We start from the raw sequence: 27827 nt of genomic DNA, 5'->3' as shown, positions 1-27827 counted from the left end.
CAGCTCAGGAGTTGCTGTCCTTCTGCTATTTTTAGATTCTCTGCACAATCTGAACTTTGTTCCAAAAAGAAAAAAAAAAGTTAAACAAATAAACCACTTGTTTTGTTTTGAGCTAAGGAAACTTCAACAACTTATGGGAGGGGCGAACCTATCAATCAACACGTGCAGGCCCCGCCCTCTCCTTCTGATAGGGCGAAGCGCAAATTCCTCACTCTCTCCACCCTTTTTTTCCCAATGCCTCCTCCGTAGACAAACAACTCCGTTTACAAAACACAACGTCACCGCTCGGCCCCGCCCAACTCGTCTCCTATTGGTTGACGCCGAGCATGTCTCCCGTGACGTCACGGCCATGTACTAAGAGGAAAAAAAAAAAAGAAAAAGGAAAAAAAAAAAAAGAGAAAAGCAGTTTCAAGATGGCGGCTGCGCAGATAACAATGGCGAGAGGGCGAAGACGGTCCGGGGAACTGTGAAGCGGGCGGGAGGGCTGGTCGCTGGGAACAGGTTGCTATCGAGGTTCCCTCCAGATGGCGGATTTTGTGGTTCCCCGGCACAGCGCGGTGATGGAGCGCCTCCGCCGGCGGATAGAGCTGTGCCGGCGGCACCACGGTAACTGTGAGTCCCGCTACGATGCCGTGGCCGGAGAGAGGCTGGAGATAGAGCGGCAGCACACCTTCCAGCTGCACCAGCGCTGCCTGCAGGCCAAGGCCAAGCGAGCCGGCAAGCACAGGCAGCAGCCGCCTGCCAACAGCGACGCTACCCGGAGTAACCAGGCCAGCAGCGGCACCATGGAGCCGGGGGACGGAGGTAGCAACGGGGAGCAGTGCAGGAACAGCACCCTGATCGCGGTAAGTGCTTCGTGCAGAGCCTGCTGCAGCCATGGAGAGCAGTCTAGAGCTTGTGGCGCCCCCCAGCAGAGCTGGTGGTGCTCTGTATTACACTACTGTCTTATATAGAAGTTTACTACATGTCCTAAAAGTTCCCAAAAAGTTTGTGTAAAGTTCACTAGTCCCCTCAGATTGTCGCCGCCTCAGGTCTTTGGCGTTAGTCACCGCTGATTTACCAGTTATATTGTATCCTTTAAATTAGAATTTTTTTGTTTAATGAGTGAAATCCTGACCGCCATCGCTAAGTTATTTTGATAGGAATGTTGTTGCCGGAGACTTTACGTTTTCCGACACTTGCTGATAGTGTCGCCATCTAGTTACCCTAATGTCCTGATGTAGGCTACCTGTACTGGGACTACAAATCTCAGCATGTGTTCCCAACTGATGGTTGCGGTAACTACAAGTCCCAGCATGCTCAGAACGCCAGCCCGTGTTGTGTCACAGGTTGTTATGTTTGTGGCCTGTACTGCATTTGATTCTATAGCCTAACACTGTAAAGGTGGGTAGGTGGGTGATTGAAAATTCATGCACATGCTTTTGGGTAGTCCCTCCTCGGCTGAAGGTCTCTTTATTTTGGTTGCCCACATGGCTGCGTCTGTTTTTGCCGATGGTGTATAAGCCACCAGTGAGTGATGCCAGGCCCGGTTATTTCGAGGACTTTGTACTACCGGTAACGTCATTGTCATCATCACTTGGCTTTATTTTATTCGGTTTCTATGGTGTTACTAAATATTTTGTTCAGACCTTCTGGCCGGCCATTGGGACTGTTTACTTAGTATTACTTTTTCCTGTGTAAGATTGGTGTAATAACTTGTAACACCTTGTGAGCGACTGTACTGTGAGAGCCCGACTGTAGTGTTTACTTGGGACTACAAGTGCCCCTACCCCAAAATTGCCAGTCTGGTGACCGGGATGGGGGGGCTGCATTGTTGTTTTATATCACGATGTGGCTTCTGAATTCAATGAAAGGAGAACTACAAGTACTCTCCTGTCCTGTATACTTGCTCGAGCTTATGGGCGAGGATGAGGCTGTGCTGAATCTCTAGCTGTCAGGAAGGAAGGCCATTGATCGCCATCCCTGGCAGTCTAGGGAAGATTTGGAAGGGGCCATCTCCTTTGTATAGGGCTTTTGGTATAGACTGCCTCTTTGTGTACTATTTGTGTAGCATGCAGGACTTGGGTGACAGACGTTACATACTACTTCATTAATAAAATATTATTGTGGCATGTCTTTGGGTGGGGGCGAGGGTGTATTGTCCTCAGTCTTTGGAGGTGAGGTTTCCTGTAGGGTTGTTTTTGTGGACGGTCTTGAGGTTGTTATTTAGATCTTTTATTTTAAGAGCATCATTGATTTCCTGGTAAATATCCTCACCCCAAGACAGCCCATAATCCTAATGGACAGCCTTGGGAGGGGAGGGGCATGAGGTGGTCTTGGGACTTTATTTTGGAGTAGGAAGATGCGGTGGTCTTGGGGACTGTCTTTTGGAGTAGGAAGATGCGGTGGTCTTGGGGTCTGTGTTTTGGAGTAGGAAGATGTGGTGGTCTTGGGGTCTGTCTTTTGGAGTAGGAAGATGCGGTGGTCTTGGGGTCTGTCTTTTGGAGTAGGAAGATGTGGTGGTCTTGGGGTCTGTCTTTTGGAGTAGGAAGATGTGGTGGTCTTGGGGTCTGTCTTTTGGAGTAGGAAGATGTGGTGGTCTTGGGGTCTGTCTTTTGGAGTAGGAAGATGTGGTGGTTTTGGGGTCTGTCTTTTGATGGAGCAAGATGAGGTGGTCTTGGGGACTGCCTTGGATCTTGTGACTAACCTCTAGGGATCTGTGTCACTTACATACATTTTTGAAACATTGCATAGTGACAAGGTAGACAACATTACAACACTATTTCTTCTTTCTTAAAGGTGCCTCCAGTACTTGCACTCACTACTCAGTAGTAAAATGTGTTCGCTCCTCTAATAGTAATACTTGACATTTCCGACTAAAATGATCCCTGTCACGGTGATACCGGACTCTGACTTTGCGTCTTTACAGAAGCGAAACAGTTAACGCCCCTTTTTAGTAGCATGAAAGTTTTGAGTCAGTCCTTTGTCGCTCTCTGTAAGGAAATGAGTGAAGTTTACAGTAATCGCGCGTCAAGCATTGTCTAGGCATGGGAAGGGTTAACCCAGTCATAGTGTGTCAGCCAGTCAGGGCTGCTGTGAATGATTCACGTACTGTAGGAAGTTGCACCATGGGGCACGAGAGTGCAGCTGCCTGGAGGCCGGGTTATGCGCTGCTTCGTACAGTATACACACTGCGCTTCATGGTGTGGTGCGTATTAATGCAGGGGTGGGCATAGAAGTCTGAAGCCGATAGCTCAATACTCAGAGCCTTTGTAGGCGTCAGTAGAAGTCTCAATAAGAAGAAAATAGGAACTTGTCGAAACCTTGTTTAGCCTTGGATAGTGCCGCCATGTAACGTGTATATGTATAGTTATCAGGATCATTGTAACCTAGAAATGCTGAGCTCTATAGTGTTGTTTGCAGTGTCTTCATACGGTAAGACTATTTCTGCCCCAATTGGTGACACGGAGGAATCAAGGTGCAGACTTTGTAGTCAGTGACACATAAAGAGTTCCTCCTTAGGGTTAATAAGGATTAGTTTTCAGATTTATGGAGAGTTTACTTGGTCTTCTCTAGGATAGAGAGAATCATCGGTGACTGCCGTGATCCTTTCATGACACAGGTAGGCGAGTAACACAGTGGGGTAGGCCAGGACCTTCTCCGTCAGAGATGTTTCTAGTGGATGATGAAGAGGTTAACTGCACTTGTACAACATTTTTGATATATCTTATAGATGTGTCAGAAGTTTGGGTGGTGGAGGCGGGCTCGAAACTTAGGCCAGTCACAAAAATAAGGGGAAGATGGTGCTCAAATGAGTGCGATCCTTCCTTGCTAGCTTAGTTGGGCTTATATAGTCGCTAGTGGCACATGGCGGCCCTTTTATATTACTATATAATATAATCTTTATTAGTGTTACATTTTATTCCAGCACTTTGTGTCTCTATGAAGCATAATGGTTGACCCCACACAATGTATCTAGAGGACAGCCCTTGTAATGGGTTCTTAAAGGTGACTTCTGATGTCCGTATGCAGCCTCTCCGCCTGGAAACTGGTTTTTTTTGCACACAAAAAATCGGTTTCTGGGTGGAGAGGCCGCATACGGACACCAGCAGTCGCCATTAAAAAAAAAATAAAATTCAAATAAATGGGTTTTAAAGCTCTCCGCCAGCGAGCCATCTCCTGTCCAGTTTCCCTCGGGTTTACGACGGAAGCCCTGGGGCAGACAGCGGCGGTAGTGTGAACGCCGCTTAATATGGTATGTGATAGTGTGTGGCATCATATGGAGGAATTTGGTCTTCATCAAAATGCTCTCCAAAACCTGTGGATACTGTGGAGCCCCGGCTTCTTTCTATGGGGTTGAGAAGAACGCTTCTCTTCTTTTATGTTCTGGAAGAGTGTCCATCGCTGCCTCCCATTAAAAACAATCGGAGACTGAATAGGGATGGTTTTTGGAGAGTATTTTGAAGTGGAAGACCACCTAAGGCTACATTCACATTACAGAAATTGGCCGACAAAAAAGTCCTGCACGCATGCCTTTTTTGGTTGCAGATTTCAGTTTAAAAACCGAGGACCCCGTTTTAGTCATTTATTCACTCCCCCCCCCCCCCCATTATAGTTATAAGTCCACTTGTACGCTGTTCTTGTCCTCTGATGGACCAGAACAATGGACAGCTGATACTACAGTCTTTGGATATAGCAAATACAGACTTATCCAGCGTTGGATTGAGTAAGAGGTAGAAGTATAAGAACTTACTATATATTTCCCATTGCTGTTGTAGCAATTTTTGGTTTTGACTAAAAAAAAAAAAAAAAAAAAAAAAAAAAAACGCAACAAAATCTGCAACAAAAAAAAAAAAATCTGCATTACTACCATGTGGGGCCTCATCCTATAAGTGGGTGGTGATTGTGAAGCCCCATTGATTCTTAGTAGAAATAAATCCACGCATGAACATGAGCAGCTTCGGAAACCTACAGCCTGTTTGTTGTAGGTCGTGTTCAGTAAAGTACGCTGCAAATTCACATGCAGGTTTTTTTACAGAGATCTTGGGAAACCTATAGCAGATTTCTGTACTGTCTTCTGAGTTAGGGCAAGTTCACACAGAATTTGCGGAGAGATTTGAGATGGTGTTCCTCCACAAAACCCAGGCAATCCAGGATTCTTATATGTCAGTCTTAACTCCAAAATTGCACGGCCATTGGGCACCCTGGATGGGCGTACTTCATCTGCGTGCGGTTGGCGCACTATTTAGCTGTACACTTGTTAGTACTGATGGCCAGGGCTGGGGGGTCCAGTAGACATTACCACCGACTCAGATTCCTCTATATATCTTTTAATTTATTTTTTTTTTTACCGATCCATTGACACCACGTGCCTCCTCTTGGCCGAGCCATGTAGCCTCTAAGTACTTGTATTCAGGTGCTGTTAGTATATGTATAATACCATAGATCTCCTATGGGACCTACCTGCCATACCTAGGGAACATTTTGAGGATTCATATGGCATCCCAACTGCCCTTCACCCAAAAAAACAAACAAAAAACAAACCTTCCTTGTGGGGTTGGAGGCTTATGGTGGTACGGTGGAGTATCACAAACCCCTGTAGTATATGTGTCATGTATCATAATAATAGTTAATATTGTCTCCTCCTTATATGTTTTCTCCCTATTAACATAAACCCGGATCCCATCTCCATGATGTCCCATGGCAGCGAGCCTTTGCCACCCTCCAGTTTCTGTCGCCTCAGCTTGGCAGGCTTTCATTTCTGTTTGTGTGTTGGCCATGGAGTGTGATAAATGCACCCGGGTAGACATCTTTTATGGAGTGTCTGTCAGCTGTAAAGCTGTAAGGTTTGTTTGCGTTGGGTTGGCACAGGGAAGGCTTGGCACCGGAGCCAGAGGTCTGTCTGCTGTGTATCATTAGCAGGGATTTCAGCCCCGCTCGGACATGTAACTCATCTCAACTATCTCCTGCAAAGTTAACAAGAGTCTTGAAATGTTGGCAGGGCATCCTCCAGCTGCTGGCCTGCCTCATGGTGTTTGAGGTGCCAGCCTCCCCTTTGCCCTCTTTGTTTTTCTTCATTTAAGTCGTCTGCTAAAGTGATCATTGTGGTGTATTATGTCATGGACTAGCCTAGACGTGAGCGACATAAGTGATAAAGAGCAATACTGTCATTTCTGACCTCTATTTCCTAATAAATGCCCACTTGAGTTGTCACTTTGGGAACTTGCATTGTCATCGAGCACTCCTGCCCCCATTACTTCCTCATCCTGTGTGTCAGTCTTTACTGTAGTTCTGGCATTCTAGTCAGTAGAAACAGTCGTTCTATGGGAATGTGTATGGAATTAGAGGGGTGTAAAAGAGATGGTTTATATGAATTTGGGATTTCACTGATTTGTGGACACTGTATGTTTTTTGCCAACCTTACCTTGACAGTCTTGTGATGTTAACCCTTTCCAGCTCCTGAGCTGAACAGGCTGCTTATTGCTTTAATACTGGGCTCAGTTGGCAGGTTTGATACTTCAGCATGGAAACTCCCATTTGAGTCACCGAGCGTTTGTGTGGTCAGGGCTATTACTGTCATGATTTCCTTGATAGCTTGTCCGGCTTGTGTGCCGAGTTTTGGAAGTCACTAGGTCTGAGGTTCGAGAAAACGTTTATGCCCCCCGGGTAAAGTGGGGACAATGGCTTGGAGCCAGCAGTGTTTATGGGATGGGTATACTCAGGCTGGTATGTATCTAATATAGTGTATGCGGTGCCAAGCAAGTGTTGACTGCATGTGTCTTGATGGGACAGATCTCGGCAGCCGAAAATTAGAATTGACATTTTAGATTCTTTTAGACCCACCCATAAATGAATGAAATGGAGAGTCCCTTATGGCTTTGAAAGTTTTCAGCATTGTACATTATTTCGTCCAATGGTAGTTATTCTAACCCTAAAGCTAATGGTAATTTTCCATCCATCCTTAGTGCACGTTCACAAAGCGCGTCGATTAGTGATTATAGTAAAAACACTGAAGATGACTGTAGGCTATATATAAATTTGGTGCAGATCTGAGGTTGGCAGGGACCGCTAGCAGTACCCGTGTCATATCCAACCCCCTTAGGTCCTGCACTGAGTGACACATCAGGTTTGCTAACAGTGTTTCGGTTATACTCAGACCCCATGTTGCACATAAACAATGTTTTTTTTGGTTGCTGTTGAAAAAAAAAAAAAAAAGATTAGGTTTTATGGTATTGGCAAAATAAATGAGATTTTGTCCAGTCACATTCACATGTTGCCTGCGGGGACCTGCAGAAAACCTACGTTTTTAAATATATCAGTATGTTAACGTTAGCTGCGCAATGGTGAACGTTTTCCCTGTGTACAAGTACAAGAACTGTAGGATCCTCTTACTTTTCTGAGGGATGCTGAGGACATGGTGAATAAGAGCAGGTTTCTATAGGCAACTTGATGCCCATATCTCATGAGCTTGTAATAGGCTGTCAATGTGAGAACAGGGACTTTTTTTTTTTTTTTAATACCATTAAAGGGGCATTCCCACGTCGCATACTCACCAGTCTTCACTGCTGTAAAATCTTCTTTCTTCTTGGTTTCTTGCATCATTTGGTGGGTGGGGTTTCACATGCAACCTGCTGTTTAGCTCCACCCCCAAATCAGCATGTAGCTCCGCCCACCGCATAGCGTGATCCTATGGGGTGGCTGAATGGCCTGGGATGTCATCAAAGGTCCTCAAACAATACTATATGCACAATATTGGACTATGAAGTACAGGCAGCAGCAACTCCATTCTGTGTTACATACAGAGACTGCCTGTCTCTGCCATAATGAACACAATTGAATTAGCTAGCCTGATAACTGGGAGTACAGAAGACGAGTTCAGAAATGAAAGCAGCTCCTCTCCTCTATCTAAGAGCAGGGACCTAGATCACATGGTGTAGACACAGGAATAGCTAGAAACACAGGCTCACTTCTGTGCACTTAGCCCCTCCTCCCTCCCCCCTGAGAGCAGCAGATACATCACTTGACTTTTGAGCAGATAAGTCAGGGCTGTGGCCACAAAGAATTGAATAAACTAAGATAGTGGACAAACAAAGCAGTTTTGCTGAAGCAATGTATTTAGGAAAAGTGTTACATCCACATTAACAAGCAGTATAGATAGGATCCTTGTGATGGGACAACCCCTTTAAGGTTGGAGTCGAGCTGCAATACCAGACACAACCTGTAGGTAGTTGTGGTGCTGTTCTTGGAAGGAAGCCCCTTTAGGGTATGTTCACACAGCTGAATTCAGTGCTGATCTGGAGGCAAATTACAAAAAATAAGCGGATATTGCCGCGCCGTCACCTAAGACACTCAGTGGTCTTCATTTTCCGCTGTGAGAACAGGCCCTTAGTCTCTAAGCACTCTGTTTTAGTCTGAGGCCACACATTGCAAAGAAGTTTTTTTTTTTTTTTTTTTTTTTTTTACCAAAGCCAGGAGTGCATGTAGCAGAAGGGATAAGTACTGTATAATAACTTCCTTTAAAACTCCCGTTCATTTTGAAACCATTCCTTCTTTGGCGTAAAAAAAAAAAAAAGTTTTCAGTATTGTGTGTCCTTGGCCTTAACGAGGGCTTTCATGGTGCAGGGACAGGTCATTGGTAACTGTATAATGTGGGTCGAGCATCTGACACCCCCATACTGATGAAACTACAAAGTGAATGGAGCCAGAAGCAGACAGCGCCATCCATTTTGTAGTGGCAGTACTGTGTTACTGCAGCTCAGTTTCTATGCACTTGGGTGGGAATTGCAGTACTCTTGGTGTTGGTCTGGGGTTTCTCTGTCCTACCAGACAGTACAGGATTCAGTGGTTGGAGAATTTCGTTATACAGGTTACTGGGCTGTTTGTGGCATCATGTTGATGCTTATGGAGGAACCCTTTCAATCTCTATATTTTGTATGCCATATAGCAGTATATAGGCTTTCTATAGGGGCCTGTCACTGGCCCCCTCCTAAATAAATACTTTGCAGGGTCTGTCCTGACTTGGCCACCTGTGCTCACAGAAAGTCTTTGGGGTCCCGGCCTACTTTAATTTGCAAGCCTTGACATTCTAGGCGGTCGCACAGTGGGATCTTCATGGGATGAGGTCTGGCACTCTGTCTTCTGAGGAACACTCTGTTCCTTTTGGGTCTAATAGCGTTTGATGTTTTCTGAATGATGCCTGTGGGTTATTTCTGTGGCAGGGCGGCGTGAGGATACGTCCTGGTGATGCGGCCATCATGATAGGAAACATTATTCATTTCACATCACTATCAATGCAGATCTGTTAAAAAGCAAAGTTCCAAGTGGTCCAGGCTTCTCTTCTATAGATTGGGTTTCGGGATTGTGCTGCTTGTTACTCCGCGTTGAATAATGTACTATCCATTGACTGCATGGCATAAAATGAACATCCTATAGGGTGTCAGGGCCCTGGTTATATCTGCTGGTTCCCTGCTTACAAAGAAGAGCGCCGTACACTGTATAGTGGCTGTGCTTGGTATTGCTTTATATAGTATCAGGTCATGACTAGAGGGTCACTTTAACAGAGAGTTGTTTTATGGCACCCTATACCAGTCTATAATGCAGATACTCGTGACCATAGTGAAAACCACAAATTCCCTACAATCCTCTAGGATATATTAGGGTATGATTATAATTGTATTGGAGACCATGTTATATTTTCATTGACCTACTTAGTTACATAAATAGCAAATATTTGGCATACTACTGCATGTACTATAGGGCTAGTTCACACAGTTTTTTGGCAGCAGATTTTGACATGGAATCCGCCTCAAAATCCACCTGCCAAAACTGCTCCCATTGCCTTCAATGAGAGCCGCTCACTACTTTTTCTGCTAGCTAGTAGTGGAAAAAAGAAGCGAGATGATGTATCTTGCCACGGATTCCACGGCTGACTCGGCTGCAGTGTCTGCGGCGCAAGACTCTCTCCCGATTAGGCCTATTCATTTGGGCATAATCCGGAGTGGAATGCCGTGATGGGATGCCAGTGCACCGTATCGGCATTCTGTTGGGGCATGTTCACACACAGAATCCATTTTAGGCAATGTGAACATGCCCTAAAATGAAGGATGCCCAGCGTACTACTACATGTATTATTTAGGCCCGGTTCACTTCTGCGTTTGGGATTTTATTTGGGTAGTCTGCTTGGGGACCCCCCAAGTGGAAACCTATGCACAAGACTATAATGGGGTCTGTGTGGTTTCCGTTCGGTTGGTGGGTAGTTTCCGTACTACTACATGAGATATAGCTGCCGTACTACTACTACTACTACTACTACTACATGTCCTATTACATGGGGTATAGCTAGTGTACTACTACATTTACTATTACATAGTGGAATAGCTGGCGGGCCACTAAGTGTATTATTACATGAGAAAATAGTTGGTGTAATACTACATGTACCATTACATGGGGGGGGGGGGTGCTGGTGTACTATTACATGGGGAGGTAGCCGGCATACTACTACGTGTAATATTACTTGGGGGGTCGTCAGCATACTACTACGTGTACTATTACTTGGGGGGAGGGGGCGTCGGCATACTACTACGTGTACTATTACATTGGGGGGTAGCCGGTGTACTATTACATGGGAGGAGTTAGCTGGCGTACTACTACGTATGCTATTACATGGGAGGGCGCCGGCATACTACTACTACGTGTACTATTACATTGGAGGGTAGCCGGTGTACTATTACATGGGGGGGGGAGTTAGCTGGCGTACTACTACGTATGCTATTACATGGGAGGGCGCCGGCATACTACTACGTGTACTATTACATTGGGGGGTAGCCGGTGTACTATTACATGGGAGGAGTTAGCTGGCGTACTACTACGTATGCTATTACATGGGAGGGCGCCGGCATACTACTACTACGTGTACTATTACATTGGAGGGTAGCCGGTGTACTATTACATGGGGGGGGGAGTTAGCTGGCGTACTACTACGTATGCTATTACATGGGAGGGCGCCGGCATACTACTACGTGTACTATTACATTGGGGGGTAGCCGGTGTACTATTACATGGGAGGAGTTAGCTGGCGTACTACTACGTATGCTATTACATGGGAGGGCGCCGGCATACTACTACTACGTGTACTATTACATTGGGGGGTAGCCGGTGTACTATTACATGGGGGGGGGAGTTAGCTGGCGTACTACTACGTATGCTATTACATGGGAGGGCGCCGGCATACTACTATGTGTACTATTACATTGGGGGGTAGCCGGTGTACTATTACATGGGGGGGAGTTAGCTGGCGTACTACTACGTATGCTATTACATGGGAGGGCGCCGGCATACTACTTCGTGTACTATTACATGTGGGGTAGCTGGTGTACTACTACATGTCAATGTGCGGATGATGGATCTTCTATCCCCGCACGTAAACACCGCTCTTGGATATTCAGGTCGTGTTAATCTTAAGGGAGCGGGGTATCTGTAATTTTTTCATTCTGTCTTTCTCGAAAATATGGGTCAGGATAATTAGGGGCCCCTTGAATGGGTTTTTAATTAGCAGGCTGGGGCATACAGTAACCCTCCTATGTCTCAGGAATTCACCATTTAATAGGATCTGACAAACTGCGAGGCTCCGAGCATCTGCTGCGGCTGCCGCTGTTAACCCCATGGTTGCCGGTGTGTCACTGCCAGCACCTTCTGCTTGCCCAGACTGCAAAACCTTCTCCCACTTGTCATGGTTAGGATAAAGGATAGGCTTCTAAGGTTGCCTTGTGTCCTTATATCAACCCCTCAGTGCACTAGGCACAAACCCAGTACACATTCCAGAGCTCCATGTAATCGCTCATTCTCCAGTGCTAAGCTCCGCTGTTAAAGGTACAGCTACACGTGGAGCCAAAATATCCGCGGTCTGCATGTTTAGCAGTTTTGCTGGCGAGGCTTTTCTGCTAGTTCTTTAAGGGTTACATGGTGGATCTGGTGCGTTGCCACCGTCTTTTTAATATGCATAAATAAGCGCGGAACTAGACTTCAGATAAATAAAAGTGGGCCCTTTGAAGTTGTCAGAACTGACCTGTAACTATAAACTTCTTGGAGCAGATGGTGGATTATTAGTCTATGTAATTTATAATATAGCAGAGGAATTTTTAGGCATGGGGTAAAAGATGTACTTGGTGGTCCTTTGTCCCAACTAGCATAAGTCAATGGCCACTGTATGGGGAAGTGCGGCATTATACAGCTAAAGTGTAAGGCATTGCATACTTCAAGGGAGTATTGTAGAAAAATTGGAAGGGCACTCACCCACATCAAGGCTCATCTTCATAAAAGACTTCTTTATTAAGGTAGCATATCTTTAAAAACAGTTGGTGCATGGAGGAAAAACAGCATAAGTAGGCAACAGCCGTTTCGTGCAGCTATGTGCGCTTTCTCAAGCCTCAGAATGTTTGCATGAAGATGAGCCTTGATGTGGGTGAGTGCCCTTCCAATTTTTCTACAATAGTTCCATTTTCATTTTGCTTTTTCTGGTTGTTGAGCACCCCCACGGCTCCTAACATACAAGGTTATAATCCTCAAATTTACCTCCAGTCTATTTGGACTCTTATTCGCATCTCAGCAGTGCCATCCTATATTTCTTTGTTTTTTTGTTTTTTATACTTCAAGGGAGGCTAAAGAGACTCTCTGGGGCCATGGGAATGGAGATCTATGGATGTTTTTGTCTAGTCTGCCAGGGGCATTTCCCGTGGTAGATGCCAAGCTTAAAGGTTGAGCATAAGAATTACACCAGGCCAAAGGGGCGACCTACCTGGTAGGGCTACATGGTGACTCTGGCTGTGACTTATGATGTATGGATTGTGCTTGAGCTCATTCGCTAGTATTACTGAATGGAGTTGCGTTGAGACTCCAGAAAAAAAAATGTATGGTTTGATCTTTTTGCCATAAAAAATTGAGTCCCGGCCAAAGTCCCCATGTAGCCTAAGGCCTTACTCACACAAACATCCAAATTGGCTTTGCGTCAGTCACTTCTGTAATGGCTGTCATGTGGCTGTTTTTCACAATCCTTTTTAATGGACCGAGATAAAATCGAACACGTCCTATTTTTGTTTCCCTCAATGGTCTCAAGTCTTTAAGGGATCAGTGAAAACGCATGCTGAAGGCTGGGCGTGCACACAAGGCGAAAATGGGCCATGATTTTCGGTGATCAGTCAATGGTGGGACCAGTTACATGGACAATCCCTCCTAACTAAATAACTCAACTGCTGAATCTACGCAAATTGGTTAATAGTTTTATATTGGACCAGTGGTGAAAAATTCCTAACGTGCTTTTTTTTTTTTTTTCTTTAACTAATATATATATATTATATTTTTTTTTTTTTTGGCCAGACAAAGCCAGTCATCATGAGCATTATTTCATGGAATTTTTCTAAAATAAAAATATTTGAAGTGACCTTTCTATCAGACTTTAGGTTCATAGGATTCGTCCTTTTATGACTTGGTTCATGTGACGTTCATTTAGGCCTAAGAAGGGAAGGCAGTATAGCACAAAACTAGACTATATACAAAGGAGGTATCCAGTGGAGGAAGGGTTGTTTTTTTTTTTTTTGTTTTTTTTTATGAGATACACAGTGGCATCCTGTGAGTGACGGATATCTCTGTTTAGAATCCGTTTGAGCCACCTCTTTAGAGTATATGTCCCTGTGTACACACTAAACGGAGGCCATAAATGTGATGTGAACATAGCCTCAGGCTGTAGACTCTTGTTCTTGGCTCCATTCCCATGGCCATAAAAGTAGAAGCTACCTGGTGCTTCAGAAACTTTCAGTGCAGAAGCTTCTGTGTGAACGGGCCTTAGGCAGTACGGCGTACATGTTGTAATTGAGCCCATGTTTGGGTTTACTCCACTAAGTCACGTTCACATTTGTGCTGTTGTTTTCTCAGGTTGTAAGCTCAGTATTGCTTGCAGCAATGTGTTTTATGCAGTTTTGTGTATTTAGTATTCCGTTGTGTTGCCGTATGTCATCTCCTTGTTGGTTTCCAGGCTGCGATGACACCCACTCACTAGTGGGAAATGCCTTGCATATCTTCAGAGGTTGCTCAGTGGCTTCCTCCTCCCTGTGGCTGAGGCACAGATATTGGTGAGGTCACTTTGGTTCCTTCCTGCCGCATCATTTTGCTTCTGAACCCTAAATGGAAATGTAAGATAAGAGGTCCTCCTTCTCCTAATGTTACTTCTAGAAATCTTAATAGGACAGCGCGGAATAAAAGCTAAACAGAAATGTCGCCGTATCATCAGCTCAGCTTCGTCATAGCTATGAGATTGGATGGAGTACCTGCATCTGGTCTATCCAGTTATCCAGCTGACTCAGGGCTGTCACATTGGCGGTAGTCATGGCATCTCAGCCATCATTTAGTCACCTATTTCTAATAAGTCAACTTGCTGTGTCACCGGCACCTCTTTCACCCATGTAAGTGAATGACGTCACATTGTGAACCCAAGGGTGCTTGATACTTTTACGACTAGGAGTCTCATGTGCGGCAACCTCAGCTACGACATTCACTTACATGGGCGACAGATTTGCAGAGTGACATGGCGATCTTTGGTTATGGCCAAAGTGTGCCATGTAGCCCTAATCTTAATGGTGTTTTCCCATCTCTGTGTCTCTGCACTCTGCCTGCAGTGTCTGCTTTTCACTCCTTGTATTTCCCCTCCCTCTGGGTGAACAGGACACAGAACACTTCTGCAGATTAGAGTATATGCAGATGCTTGTACAGAATGGACTCGGTGTTATCTGTGTGTTTACATAGAGAGATAACAGACTTGGCTTTTTCAGCAAACTGCAATTAGCTGAACGATTGTCCTACTGGCAAGAGCAAGGAGTGAGTGAGTGACGTCACTTGTCCTACAGGTCCCTGGTGATAGCAATAATGTGTAAACAATGGGAGGAATAAATTCACATACCAGGCAAACAAAGCAGCATTTCTAAAGCAATATATTTAGGAAAAGGCTTCAATTTACATAAGCTACCAGTATAGATAGCATCCTTGAGATGGGACAACCCCTTTAAGAGGTCAGAGCTCTTTTATTAAGAGGCGTCTTCTACTTGTACTCACAGTATATAAAACTGGCTCACCATGTGCTGATCCACCCCACCCCAATGTATTGCAGTATTTTTCCCCTATATTCTCAATGTATCGGAAAGCAGATTACATCCCACAGCTTTATGTACTCCATTGGGGGTCACTTAGACATGACGTTGTATAGTATCGCAGCTTACAGGTGCATGCAGTGGGGAAGGAGGGGTAGGATAGGTATTAGCCGTTATATTATGTCTATACCGTTAATGCAGTGGATTTAAAGGGATTTTCCAATCAGAAGATATTGATCCCCCCCCCTGTTGTCTGGATCCATTTGGGGGTCCCACAGTTTAGGCTATTATATAACCAATCTTAGACACAGGCACAAGATCTTTTTAGTCCGTATACCATGATGGCAGGTATGCAGGTCTGTTAGGCTGTATGCTTGTTCTGTACAGCAATTCTTCAACATTTGAGGCTTTAGTTTTTGAAATGAATAACTTAGTGTGTGGCATATAATGCTCCGGCAGTCGGGGAGTATCACAGGCTCCTTGAGTATGATGAGCACACGGCCTGCTGAGTGGTATAAAGCTCCATAGGCGCCTGTATATATAAAATAGCAGGGGGTCCACTTATTGGACCAGTTTAGCCAGTAACCCGCATTTTAATGCAGCCTTTCCAAGAAATGGAGTAAGGTAGAGTTCAGGTATGTGTCCCTCAGCTGCTGCACACTTGGTCTTGGTTTGTACATGTCTGCGCTGCTTCATTATTCTCTATCTCCGCCGCCGCTGGTGGCCCGCACTCGGTTTTAGCTGATTTACTGCTTTTTTCCTAAATTTACATTAGTTAGAAATACTCTCTTACATGGGATCAGATTAGTACAGGCCCCTCCAGAACACTTCAATGTGTAAGGTGTCTTACATATTATAAGATGATAAAATCAGGTCTGTATCGCTGGGGTATTATGAGTAATGGCTGGTGGTCTCCTATGATAATACCAGTTTACATACCGGTACTACAGAAAGCTGTGACACGTAAATCTTGGCTTACTTTTGTATTGGCTGTATTGCACCATTGTATATGGGGCCTGATGTCACTGATGTAGTTTTACCAAGTGATGTCATTTTCTTGTTATGTGCCCAATGTCCACCTACAATTTTTATTTTATTTTATTTATCTATTTTTCTTAATTTTATTGACTAAGTTGCTTTTATTCCTGGTTACGCCAGTTTCACACCTGTGTTGCGGTTTCCGCTTTGGGTGGGGGCCCGCGTGGGGAACCCACGAATAGAAGCCTAATCTGCTTATAACAGTGCAGAAACCCGTGTTCCCCCATAGACTATAATGTGGTCTGCTGGGTTTCTGCCCGAAAAGGGCGAAAAATACTGCGCTGCGTGCAGTGCTTTTCTTTCCACATTTTTGAAATGGGTTCTGGGACGGAAACCTCAAATGAAGTTTAAGCGCTGGTGTGAATCCAGGCTTAGTAAGAAACTGGTATATGAGTGGGAATAAATCCTATTAGGCAATGTCCTCAAGGTTTTCCTAGTGGTTGCTTGTATATTTGGTGTTTTATATCTGCAATGATATAATCCCCCCCAAAAAAACTTTATGTACCTTAACACTCCCTCATAGCAGCCATAACTGGCATTACTATAATCCTCCATTTTATAGTGTGGAGTTTAGGGGTATCTGATATGGATACTGCCCCTTGGCCCCTATTGCTTTGCTGAACTGGACTTGGATCACTATAGATTGGGTTCAGTTGCTGAAATGCTTAACTCTCCTACCCCTGCAGAAATACATGGACGTTCAGCTAAGCCAGACTTAATCCTTCTATAGCAAACTGCCCACCAAAAGAGAGTTAAAGATGGGCAAGACCTAAAATCACCCATCTATCTATCTATCTATCTATCTATCTATCTATCTAGCAGTATTATTGGATGTCAGTCTTCTACCGGCTAGAGTTGAGCCTGTAAGTTGTGGACTGCAGTAATCCCGTTTATAGGCGATCTATACAACACATTATGGCAGGTGCTTCTTAGCCATTATGGGATACTTTTACTAATAATCGTACAATCACTGAGTAAAGAGAACTTTTTTGCTTTGAGCACACACCACTTCCTATCTTACCCACATTTTTTCCGTTACGCCTAAAAAATCTGCTTTACTATTTGCCGCAATCCCCGGGCTGAGGTTTCCACTGCTCTTCAGAGTCAGTTCTGGTTCAGCTTCCCGTTGCAGTGATCAGTGTGAGCCACAGGCGCCTGTCCGACCCCCTCCCGCAGAGCAGGGGGTAGAAGGCATGGCAGCCCTTTCTGTCTCTTCTGCATTCCCAGACTGGTCCCAGTCTGCCCTGCATTCCCATTTGTGGATGTCATCAGGAGGGACTGCATTCCTTATCTCAGGCTAATGCTTCCTGTCTGTGCCTGTGCTGCTGATGCTACTAGTTCTGCTGCCGCCACTTCTTCCGTCACCGCCACCATCTTAGCCAGTCATTGCATTGCTTTTTTTGTAGCCTTTCTATGTTGTAATCATTGATCATACCTTAAAAGATCCTTTAGAAGATCCTCTAAATCCTTTTTTTGTGTCTTTTTGATACAAATGCGATTTTAAATTTTTCTAACAGGAAAAACCTACTTGCCTATTGAATTATTATGTTGCCCCTTTTTCTACAGTTGGGTTTTGTTTTTTTTTGCTGTTTTGGTGCATAGCCTGGGTTCTGGGTCACTATCTGTGGTGAGATGAAGCAGTGGAACCTGTCCATAGGTAAACATGGGAGCTGTTGTGTAGCCGGCCATCCTGTAGGTGACTGCTTTGTGGAGATTCTCTTGCTGTTTCAGGATCATCGACATGAGATGTTTAACTGATGAGACTTTCCTGTGTGTCGTGTAGTTAAAATAAGAAAAAGGAAGTTGGTGGAGATGAACAATAGAGCGGCAGGGGAAGCCTGGATGGGTGGTGAGAGGAGAGGGCACCACAAATCTGGAGAACACATTTCAACTTCACCATGAAGACTTTGATAGATATTACTGACCTCTTGTCCAAACTGTAAAAGTTGGTTGAATTCTCCAATTTTGGGAGGAACCTACAATCTGATATTTGGTTTGTGGTCTCCTGGCTTTCCTCTGTTGACAGATACTGTATGTTGGGGGGTGTTGAACATGCATTTAACCCCTGGTATAGTCCACTTTCACTGGTATAACCCCCCCCCCCCCCTTTCCGAAATGTGCGTTAACATGATTACATGATTGTGAACCAGTTTTCGGCTAACGGCTCTATCACGTATTTGACCAGCCTTAGTGACTTAAAGAATGTGGCATTACATCATGAGGACATGTATTGTATATACAAACATTCCATATACAATTCAGTATTCACGTCAGAAACTGAATTCCTGGGTATAAGGACTGAAAGAACAATTCCAGTCACTGTTCAGGAGTAAAGCTACTTGATCGCTGGTTCCCAGAAACAGTGCCACCGCCAGGCTGGGTTTGGTGTTACAGTTTTTCTCCTTTCCCTTAGCACTAGATTTGGGAGCACTGATGTACCATTATGGAGCTGGGGCTTGGCTTTGTAAAGATGATCTTGTTTTGGGATTAGCTGGAAATTTATTCTTCATTTTACAAATCAATGAATGTTATTGCGGCATCGGGAGCATGCACCTTGTGAACGTGTGAACGGGACATCACGCCTTACAGTGCACATACACCTGATGGATTTCTGGACTATCCTCTGTTAATTTTTATCTAATCTCAAAATGTCCAATTTTCATGAGGACATCTTTAGAAAGCTGAACCCCAGCTGCGTGCCATGCTGGTGGTTTAGTGCTCTATTGTCTTTGACGGTTTCAAGTGGTTGTCTGGGATTGGAAGAACATGGATGCTTTCCTCTAAAAACAGGACCTCGCTCATTTATGGGTTGTGTAGGGTATGTCAGGAATAGGCAAGGGCTGTTCTTCACTTCACTTTGTCAGTCCTATAGAAAGTGAGTGGAACGTCAGCACGCTTGACTGACTGGTGGACATAGGTCTCCTTTTCTTGGGATCAGGGTCCCCACTGTAGGACCCCCACTGATCAGATACTTAACACCTATCCTATGGATAGGAGATCAGTTTAAATCTTGTGAAAATCCCTTTTAACGGCCCTACATGCTTAAATAGATGGCGCTCCAGTAGAATTGGTGCCCTCCATTGCTTGGTTGGATTGATCCTTGTCTTTGGTTGCACTTTAAATAAAGAACCTTGAATTAAAGCACAAATACATTGGACTCAAGTGTGTGCTCCTATGGAGATTCCTCCATCACGCCAGCGTGAAAAGTGACCTCAATCATAGAGACCCACAAAGACTTGTGTTAGAGGTGGAGGGGTTGGACCATTGAATGGCCGACCTCTCTAATAATTAGTCTCTTCCCTATTATACCCTCACAATAGACCTGTCCTTTGATCAACTCCCTATTGTATAAGACCAAGGCCAATAATTCAAAGACAAAATAGACAACTGTGCCCCCATCCGTAAGGCATTGACTTCTAGCCTAAATGTAGAATGTCTTATAGCCACTTTCATTTTCCTTGCATTAAGAAGGACTTTTCCACCACCAAAGATAATAAAATGTACCTGTTGCTTCCAAAAACATCTACATGCTAAGTTTTGGTGGAGATCTGAATGCTGTGACCCTACAGTGTAGCCCAAAGTCCTATAGCTAATTGCTGTGCTATTTTGGGTCTGGTAGGTTTTATGGCTGTCCTAGTAGAACTAAACAGAGCCATATATGGGATCAAAGGCTGTGGCCTGTATACTGCTAACCCCCTCCTGTCATTGGACAGTCACTAAAAACAGTTCAGACCCAAAGGGGAATGACATGTTGAATCATTCTTCAGGGTCCTCACAGAGAAGAGTTCCTTTAAGGGTCTTTGTAAAGTTGGCCAACATGTTGGGGCTTTTTGGGGAGAGTCAGCATACCTCATGTTAGGAAGAGAATTGGGTATGTTGGATTTTAACATGCCCTAGCCCTTTGTTGTCGTCATGAGAAATAATGCACGACCAGCTTTATCTGGCCATGTCTTATTTCCCTATTCCTATTGAAAACCCGTCCGTGCTCGGCTCAGCATCCCTGTATATTGGGGCGCTGTCAGGATGAGTAGCTGTTGGCAGAAAGCATTGATTTATGGCCAGCTTAACAATAGAAATAACATGGAGGCGCCCAGTGGTCCATAGTAAGTATTTATTGGATTACAATATGGTGGCCCTTTGTTGTTGGCAGGAGTATCTGGCCATGGTTGAGAGTACCTGGGTGTATATTGAGTTTCTGAATGAGCATCTGTTTGTAGCCGGCATGTGGTCCATGGCTGAGTGTGCATGTGTATCCACTGTGAGAGCAGATGGGTCAGGTGATATTTTGGGTTTGGGATACTTTTATACGTATAGCTGTCCTGCGGAAATCACTTTTTGGCACACAGCTGGGTATTTTGGAGCAGTCTGCTGTTCTTGTGGTGTACATGTCGATGGCTTGATGCTGACTATCCGGTGTACAGTCAAGTGTTGAGTCGTGTTAGGGTGGACAGAACAAACTGTATTTTCCAAAATCATCAGATAATTAGGATCTATGATCCAGTTGGTAGATGCGGACACTACCTGTACGGTGTGTGCTCGTACTGGCTCTTACAAGGGTCCTCCATCTTCCCTTTAAATTGCCGGTAGTGTACTAGACTGTTGTTTGGTTATTTTGCCTCTTGTGGAAGGTTCATCATGTTCTACCCTCGGCCTCTGCGAATATAAGCAATTGTTCTGAGTCACTGTGCTTCAAAGCCGCATAATCCGCTGAACACCAGCACGGCTGCTTTGTGTCCAGCTTTGTAAAGGTTACTGCAAAGAGGAATATGCTCGTCTTAACCCTTTCACCTCCCAAATCCTGTTTTTCAAACTTATCAACACTTACCTTCAAGTCAGAAAACTCATGCAAGTGCTATAAGAAATGGCTCTAGGAATATTTTTCTGAATAGTTTTTATATATCAAGAGGCCAAACCTTCACATGTGATGTACGGCCGTGGTCAAACAGAAGTAGTAAAAATTCTCTAATTCAGTAAAGCGCTTATGGCATGAAAAGTATTTATTCTGGGTGGCGGTCTGTCTGCTGAGACCCCCACAGATCCCAAGAACAGGGGTCCTTTACTAATGCTGCATGACCACAGCCAGGCTGAATGCAGACTGACACTCCCATGGGTGTATATGGGTGTGTTGTGCATCAACCATCACGCCTACATTCAAGCAGAATGCAAAGTTGGGGGGGGGGGTAAAGACCCCTTATTCTTGGGATCGGCAGTGGTCTCAGTAGTCAGACACCCACCTGTCAGGTATTTATCCTGTATCCTATGGATACAGGATAAGTACTTTTTGTACCGTAACCCCCTTTAAGAAACTAATGATTGTATTCCTATGTAAGTCAATAGTAGCAAATGTTCTACATCTAGATACAATATTAATAATTGTGTAATATAAGTAACACTGACTGTACAGCCCTGGTCACAGCATAAAGAACTTGTTCAGTATTTGTACATGAAGAGTATAACTTTTTTTTAGTTGTCTTTTTCTGTAGTGGGTTTCTATTGATACCGGATTAGAGGAATCTCTCTGTACGCTAAAGCTAGAAGACTGTTTACTATTAGCAAATGTTAATGTGTCCTGAACAATGAATGCCTTTGTTAGTCGGGTTACTATAGGGTATCTGAGGTTTGTCGCTTAGCATTTTATGCGTAGTCTTGGCCTGTACTTGTATAGGAGTGTGCTGGTACTTGGGGTGTATTCACACATGGTACATTGGGGGCAGAGCTTTGTGCAACTCTCCAGTTTATTTGATTGGTTCTTGCATAAATTGAATAGCACTATTCACATGTATGGAATGTATTTATATTCAGGTACCTTCAGTGGATCTTCTATGTGTGAACATTGGCTTACTTGAACTAAGAATACAACCATCAACATCTTCTACCGTCTCTCTAAGTGACCCTCTTGTTCTCTGTAATGTTAATATGACATGGGGAATGTCCTGAACTACTTTCCCCCTGTTTTTAGTCTCTTTGCTGTTTCCCTATCCCTCTTTGCACAGGGTAGACTTAGAAGATGGCAGCCATTGTAGATTCATTTCAATTGTACTCCAGTGGTTTGAAAGATTCGATTCCTGCTCTTGGATTGGCCAATGCTGGTGACCATGATAGATGGATGACAGCAGGAGGTCAACCATACAAGCTCTATGATGATGATTCTTTTTTTTTTTTTTTTTTTGCTAGTCATTTTGAGTTTAGTATGACTAGAAACTGGGCAGACTCCATATTATTGCTGAAGAGTCTTAAAGAGGACCTTTCACCATTTTGCCCACAGGCAGTTCTATATACTGCCGGAAAGCTGACAGTGCGCTGAGTTCAGCGCACTGTCGGCTTTCCCGATCTGGGCCCGGTGTGAAGAGCTTACGGTCCGGTACCGTAGCTCTTTACAGTCAGAAGGCCGTTTCTGACAGTTAGCCAGAGACGTCCTTCTTCACAGCACAGCCAATCGCGCTGTACTGTGGAGCGGGGAGGAACGTCCCCTCCATCTGCTCGCAGTACTCGTCCATAGATGAGCATTATCAGGGAGGGAGGGGGCGTTCCTCCCGGCTCTCACAGCACAGCGCGATTGGCTGTGCTGTGAAGTAGGACGTCTCTGACTGACTGTCAGAAACGCCCTTCTGACCATAGAAGAGCTACGGTACCGGACCGTAAGCTCTTCACACCGGGCCCAGATCGGGAAAGCCGACAGTGCGCTGAGCTCAGCACACTGTCAGCTTTCCGGCAGTATATAGAACTGCCTATGGGCAAAATGGTGAAAGGTCCTCTTTAAGGTTGGCCATACACTTGAATAGGCCACACCTGACTGGTCCCGCAGACCAGATGTATGGTGTGGCTGCTATTATATGTCCCATGTAATGGTGACAGTCTTTATAAGGACCCAGCAGGTTGGTGTCGAAGCTTCTCCTGATGTGAAATCTAAACCGAAATATATAGAATTACGAATCGTGGCCGCGCTAATTAAAAATTAGGTACATATGAGAATACATACAAGTCCTTGTGGACTCCAGAAATAGGTCAACGTGTATCACGCCTTTTTGGTACGTAATCAAGCTATGTATGCTGAAAAACGTGGGGCTGCGTCTATGGCTTACGACTCAAAGGTCGAAAGAAATAACAGGACAGTGATTGAGGGATATACCCCCCAAAAACACCAAAAGCGCGCTCCCTTCAGTAAAGATAAGTTCTGGTACGCTGATGTATCAAAATAAAAAGGATTTATTTAAGATGACGCGTTTTGGGGTTCTCTGGTACCTCACACGTACCACCCCTTCATCAGATCTCTCGGAGTTCTAGAATGTTTGCACCCTATGTGGCCGCCATACTTCTGTAATTTGCTAAAATGTTGAGTCGGAGAGTAAGGGTACATGTCTAGTCTGCATAGTCCAAAGTCACTGGTGAGGGTCCCAGCCCATCTGCCCTGTCCTACTGTCCAGTTCAGCTAAATGGTGAGTTTAAAGCGCCCTTTTCCTCTTCAGCTCAGTGGGGATCGCTGGGGGTCCATTTTTTATTACCTCCCTTACACAGAGTACCTAGTGAATCAAAGTGGTACTATGTCGTCACCAGCTGATAACAACCCTCCTATAAGTATTGGGTATGTTCTGAAATGGGAAGTAAACTATAGGCTACCCAAACCAATCCATTTTGATCATTTGCAGTGGAAAAGTGGCTTAATGTAAAAACCCTCCAAATGTTCTGTTCATTGATGCTGTATAATGTGTTCTCGCAAAACGCTCTTTTAACTCTTTATGGATGTTCGTTGATGCTCCCATGTGCTACCACATCTATGCCTAGGCTGAATGTATATTCTTAAAGATTTTGCTTTTTGTGCACTTACCGAATTGATCCCTCAGGATGGCCATACACTTTTAGGTTTCTGGTCATGTAGCCTCCCAAATGAGGACTCTCTCTTATTTGTATGAGTGGTCCGTCCATCCACCTTCACAGCAAACTTACCTGGCCGGGGGCAGTCCAGTTATTCATCTAATGTGCATGGCCAAGTCTTAAAGAAGTCAAACATGGATCTTACGGCTGCGAATTGCTTGTCATTGTAATCTTACCTTGACTTGTGATTGCCCCTCATACCTCAGTGTTTATAAAAATAAAAAAGGGGGTATCTTTTTTTTTTTTTTTTATCATAGTCTTTCACTTTGCTATGATCTTAAATCCTCTGTGTCACTAATACAGAAAGTGAGTGTCAGCCGGGTAAAAGCTGGAGGTGTAATGATAGTTGTGTGGTGAACTCCTGGGATCGAAAGGGCGGCTGCTAATTTATGGTGAAAGAAATAATTAAGGTCAAGGCTAAGAATTTCGCACCAGGTCGACACAGCGCCACCCCTTTAAATGTGTGTTTATGACTTTAAGGAATGTCCATGAGTCACTACATAAACAGCTTCTCATGTTCTCTGACTTGGATTATCCATGTGCATAGAGCAGGGGTTGTTTTATCATGAATCAGCAGGTGCCTGGCGTGATGCAACCCTCCCTGGTGCCCTCCACAACACAGTTTACAGGGGCCACAAGGTTTTAGAGTTGAGTGTTTTTGGGGTTTTTTCCCTTCTATCTTGGAGACCCTGCTACGGCTTGTTAATAGTTTAGGCTCGGAGAGAACTATTTAACTATGACTTAGTTTTCTGGATTCATGGCCTAAATCTATGGTCAGCCCCGTCCAAAGCCAGTCTCCTCATGCTAATCTGACCTCCGCACCCTGTTGTGTTACCACTTAGAAGGCTCTATTCACATTTATTAACTCTTGTTCTGCTGTATTATAGGCGTAATCTGAAGCACAGACTAATAATCCGAATCTTCAACATTGATGTGAACATAGCCTAAGGCAAAGGCCATGTGGAGTATAGCTCTGCTTAAAAAAATAACTAAATATATATATATATATATATATATATATATATTACCAAATTTATTAAAACTGGCATATTATATGCCAGTCTTGATAAGTGGCCCTACTAGCGCAAGGACTCGGACATATTAATGGACTGCGACCCCCTTCATAAATGCGTTTGCCATGCCTGTGCTGCTGGCTGTAGATTTACATCGTATCGTAACTGTTGTCATAAAACAGATTCATAATCTTCTGGCCGTTCACACAATGTGGCGGCCATGTCACATATTGGGGGACCTTAGAAAGGGCACCATGTGGCAAACGTTCAACTAATGGCCCCAATGTGTCTCATGCAGGGTTTACTTTCAACAATATTTGGGGATGAGACTTAAATTTTTTTTTTTTTTTCCTATGGTTTCTGCAGCAGCCAGAAATGCTTCTTTTGTGTCCCTTGCGGCCTCAGCTTAAGGGGGGCAGTCTCATATGTGGGGTTGCCATGCCTTGCCCTATGTCTCACAGTTCTTGGACCCTTTGTATTCCCAGCTGAGAAGAAATCGGTGCATGTATTTGTCCTATACTCTTTATGGAGGGTACGGTTGTTACAGTTGGTGGTAACAGCGCCATCTGCATCACAAAAAACACACTTGGCTGCAGTTTTGTTTACACTATGGTCACAGTTTTATAAAAAGTGCACTTCTAGGTATTGCGTCTCGGAAGAATCTCTCTAATATTGTGCTATAAGAAAGCATTATCTGGCTGCACATGAAATGCCTCCTGCTGCTGTAAGACTTCATAGTCCATACTACAAAGAATGAGTAGGACCCGTAGGCTAAGGCCCTATGTGGCGAGACACAGAAAAAAACACTGTGAAAAAAAATAGTGGCTCAGCATTATTCACAAAGTTTTCCTCTGCAGATTATCTGCCCCATTACCAACCACTGTACACAGGATAGGTTATCCGACACCCAGATCTGAACCAGTCATCTATTTGGGCAGCTTCCATGTGCCAAAATCTGTGGGGAGAGTGTAATAGAAGTGGAATGGTAGTTCCCAAAAAACTATTGCTATACAATGGACAGGACTGGAGCTTTGCTCCTATTACCTGTAGAGTAGCAGCCAAAGGACCGCCCACAGATCGCATAATGAGGTCATTAGTATGCAAAATCCGTTTGGAGCCCAAAAGCCCCTCCTTCAGTAGCAGCATATTCCATCCAGCAACCCGCATACACACGCACACTTGGTTTGGCTGAGGTTGCAAGTGTTTTCAGCAGGGAGAAGAGAATAAACCCAGCTGATGAAATTCAGCATGTTCGATCCTTTCTTCTGGCTTCATCTATTAGAGGAGAGTGGCGCGCACACACAGGTAACCATTTCTGCCAAAAATGTTGGGTTCAGCCATCTTAGTGCTGTTTTGTGCAATACCACAAATGTATGTATGTAATTTTGTTATGTATTTGTTATGTATGTATTTTTCGGACTATAAGACGCACTTTTTTCCCTCCAAATTTCGGAGGAAAATGAGGGTGCGTCTTCTAGTCCGAATGTGGGGGGAGGAGCGGACTTACAGTATGGCCGGGCTACTGCCACCGCTGGTTTTCTTCAGCGGCAGGAGTGTGACAATACTGCAGGCCCCGGAAGCTAAAACACTCCCCGGCATCCGCCGGTCTAGTACAGCAGATGCCGGGGACTGTCTTAGCTGCCGGGGCCTGCAGATTGCCACGCTCCAGCCGCTGAAGAAAACCAGCGGTGGCAGTAGCACGGCCATGCTGCAAATCTGCTCCTCCTCCGCAGGTCCCGGCAGTTTAAAGTTAGCCCCGGGGCTGGTCCCCACCGGCCCCATACCTTTAGTGATGCAGGCCGGCTCCTGCACGGCGAGGCCGCAGGAGCCGACCTGTTCCGATGACGGCCTGTCATAGATATATATTACTATCGCGGCTGGTCTATGACACTCCGCGATAGTAATGTATAGAATCTCCCATAGACGGCAATACACTTGTATTGCCGTCTATGGGACTTGCAATCAAATAATTGCAGGTTCAAGCCCCCTAGGCGGGGGATAATAAAAAAGTAAAAAAAAAAAAAAAAAAACACACTAAAAAATAAGTTCACCTCCTTTCCCTAGAATACATATAAAAGTACAACATTACTGTGAAACATATACATTAGGTATCCCTGTGTCTGAAAATGCCCGGTCTACTAATATTTTTATGTACAGTGAACGTCAAAATCAAAAGTGCTAAACCGCCGGGTTTTTCTGACCGTTTTGCCTCTGATTTAAATAAAAGGTGATCTAAGCAATAAACATTTCCCAAAATGGTATAACTAAAAAGTACACCTGGCCCCACCAAAAAAAACGCCCTATACATCCCCGTACAGCTGCAGGGTCTCCTGTCAATGTGTCCTTGCAGCTGTTCCAAAACTACAACCATGCATTAAATATTTTACCATTTTTTGCCTGAAATTTTTTTTTTTCCCCCTATTTTTCTCCTCTAAAACCTGGGTGCGTCTTATAGTCCAGTGCGTCTTTTATAGTCCGAAAAATACGTGTTTTTTTTTTTTTTTTGTTTTAACTTTTTAGCATGGTGTACGCTATGTTGATAAATGTGGCCACTTCTGTGAGTGTGAATAGAGCCTAATAGGTAGGAGGCTGACTACCCACCTGAGAATACTGTGTATTCCAAGTAATGAGAGGTGAGAAGTGATAATAGGTGATAATTAATCCAATTTTACTGTATGAGTGTCTAGTGCTAGATGGTGTGAACTGCCCCCCCCCAACCCCCACCAATGGTGCCCACCACATAAGACAGAACCCCACCCCCACCTTACACATCCTGGAGTGATTAGCACTT

At 44.4% G+C, this 27827-nt stretch overlaps 1 protein-coding gene across 2 annotated transcripts in view; it reads left to right on the top strand.

Annotated features, from left to right (window-relative positions):
* Positions 1-396: 396 nt before the first annotated feature.
* MAML1 (mastermind like transcriptional coactivator 1) overlaps positions 397-27827 on the top strand; it is a 54988-nt gene continuing 27557 nt past the window's right edge. For both annotated transcript variants that reach the window (XM_075274975.1, XM_075274974.1), the window contains exon 1: positions 397-845. In XM_075274975.1, the coding sequence (XP_075131076.1) occupies positions 525-845 (321 nt within the window). In that variant the 5' untranslated portion in view covers positions 397-524. The remainder of the gene's footprint in view (positions 846-27827) is intronic.

The sequence above is a fragment of the Leptodactylus fuscus genome, chromosome 5, assembly GCF_031893055.1.
Source record: "Leptodactylus fuscus isolate aLepFus1 chromosome 5, aLepFus1.hap2, whole genome shotgun sequence".
In the NCBI taxonomy this organism is placed as follows: Eukaryota; Metazoa; Chordata; class Amphibia; order Anura; family Leptodactylidae; genus Leptodactylus; species Leptodactylus fuscus.
This window is presented reverse-complemented; position numbering and strand designations above follow the sequence as displayed.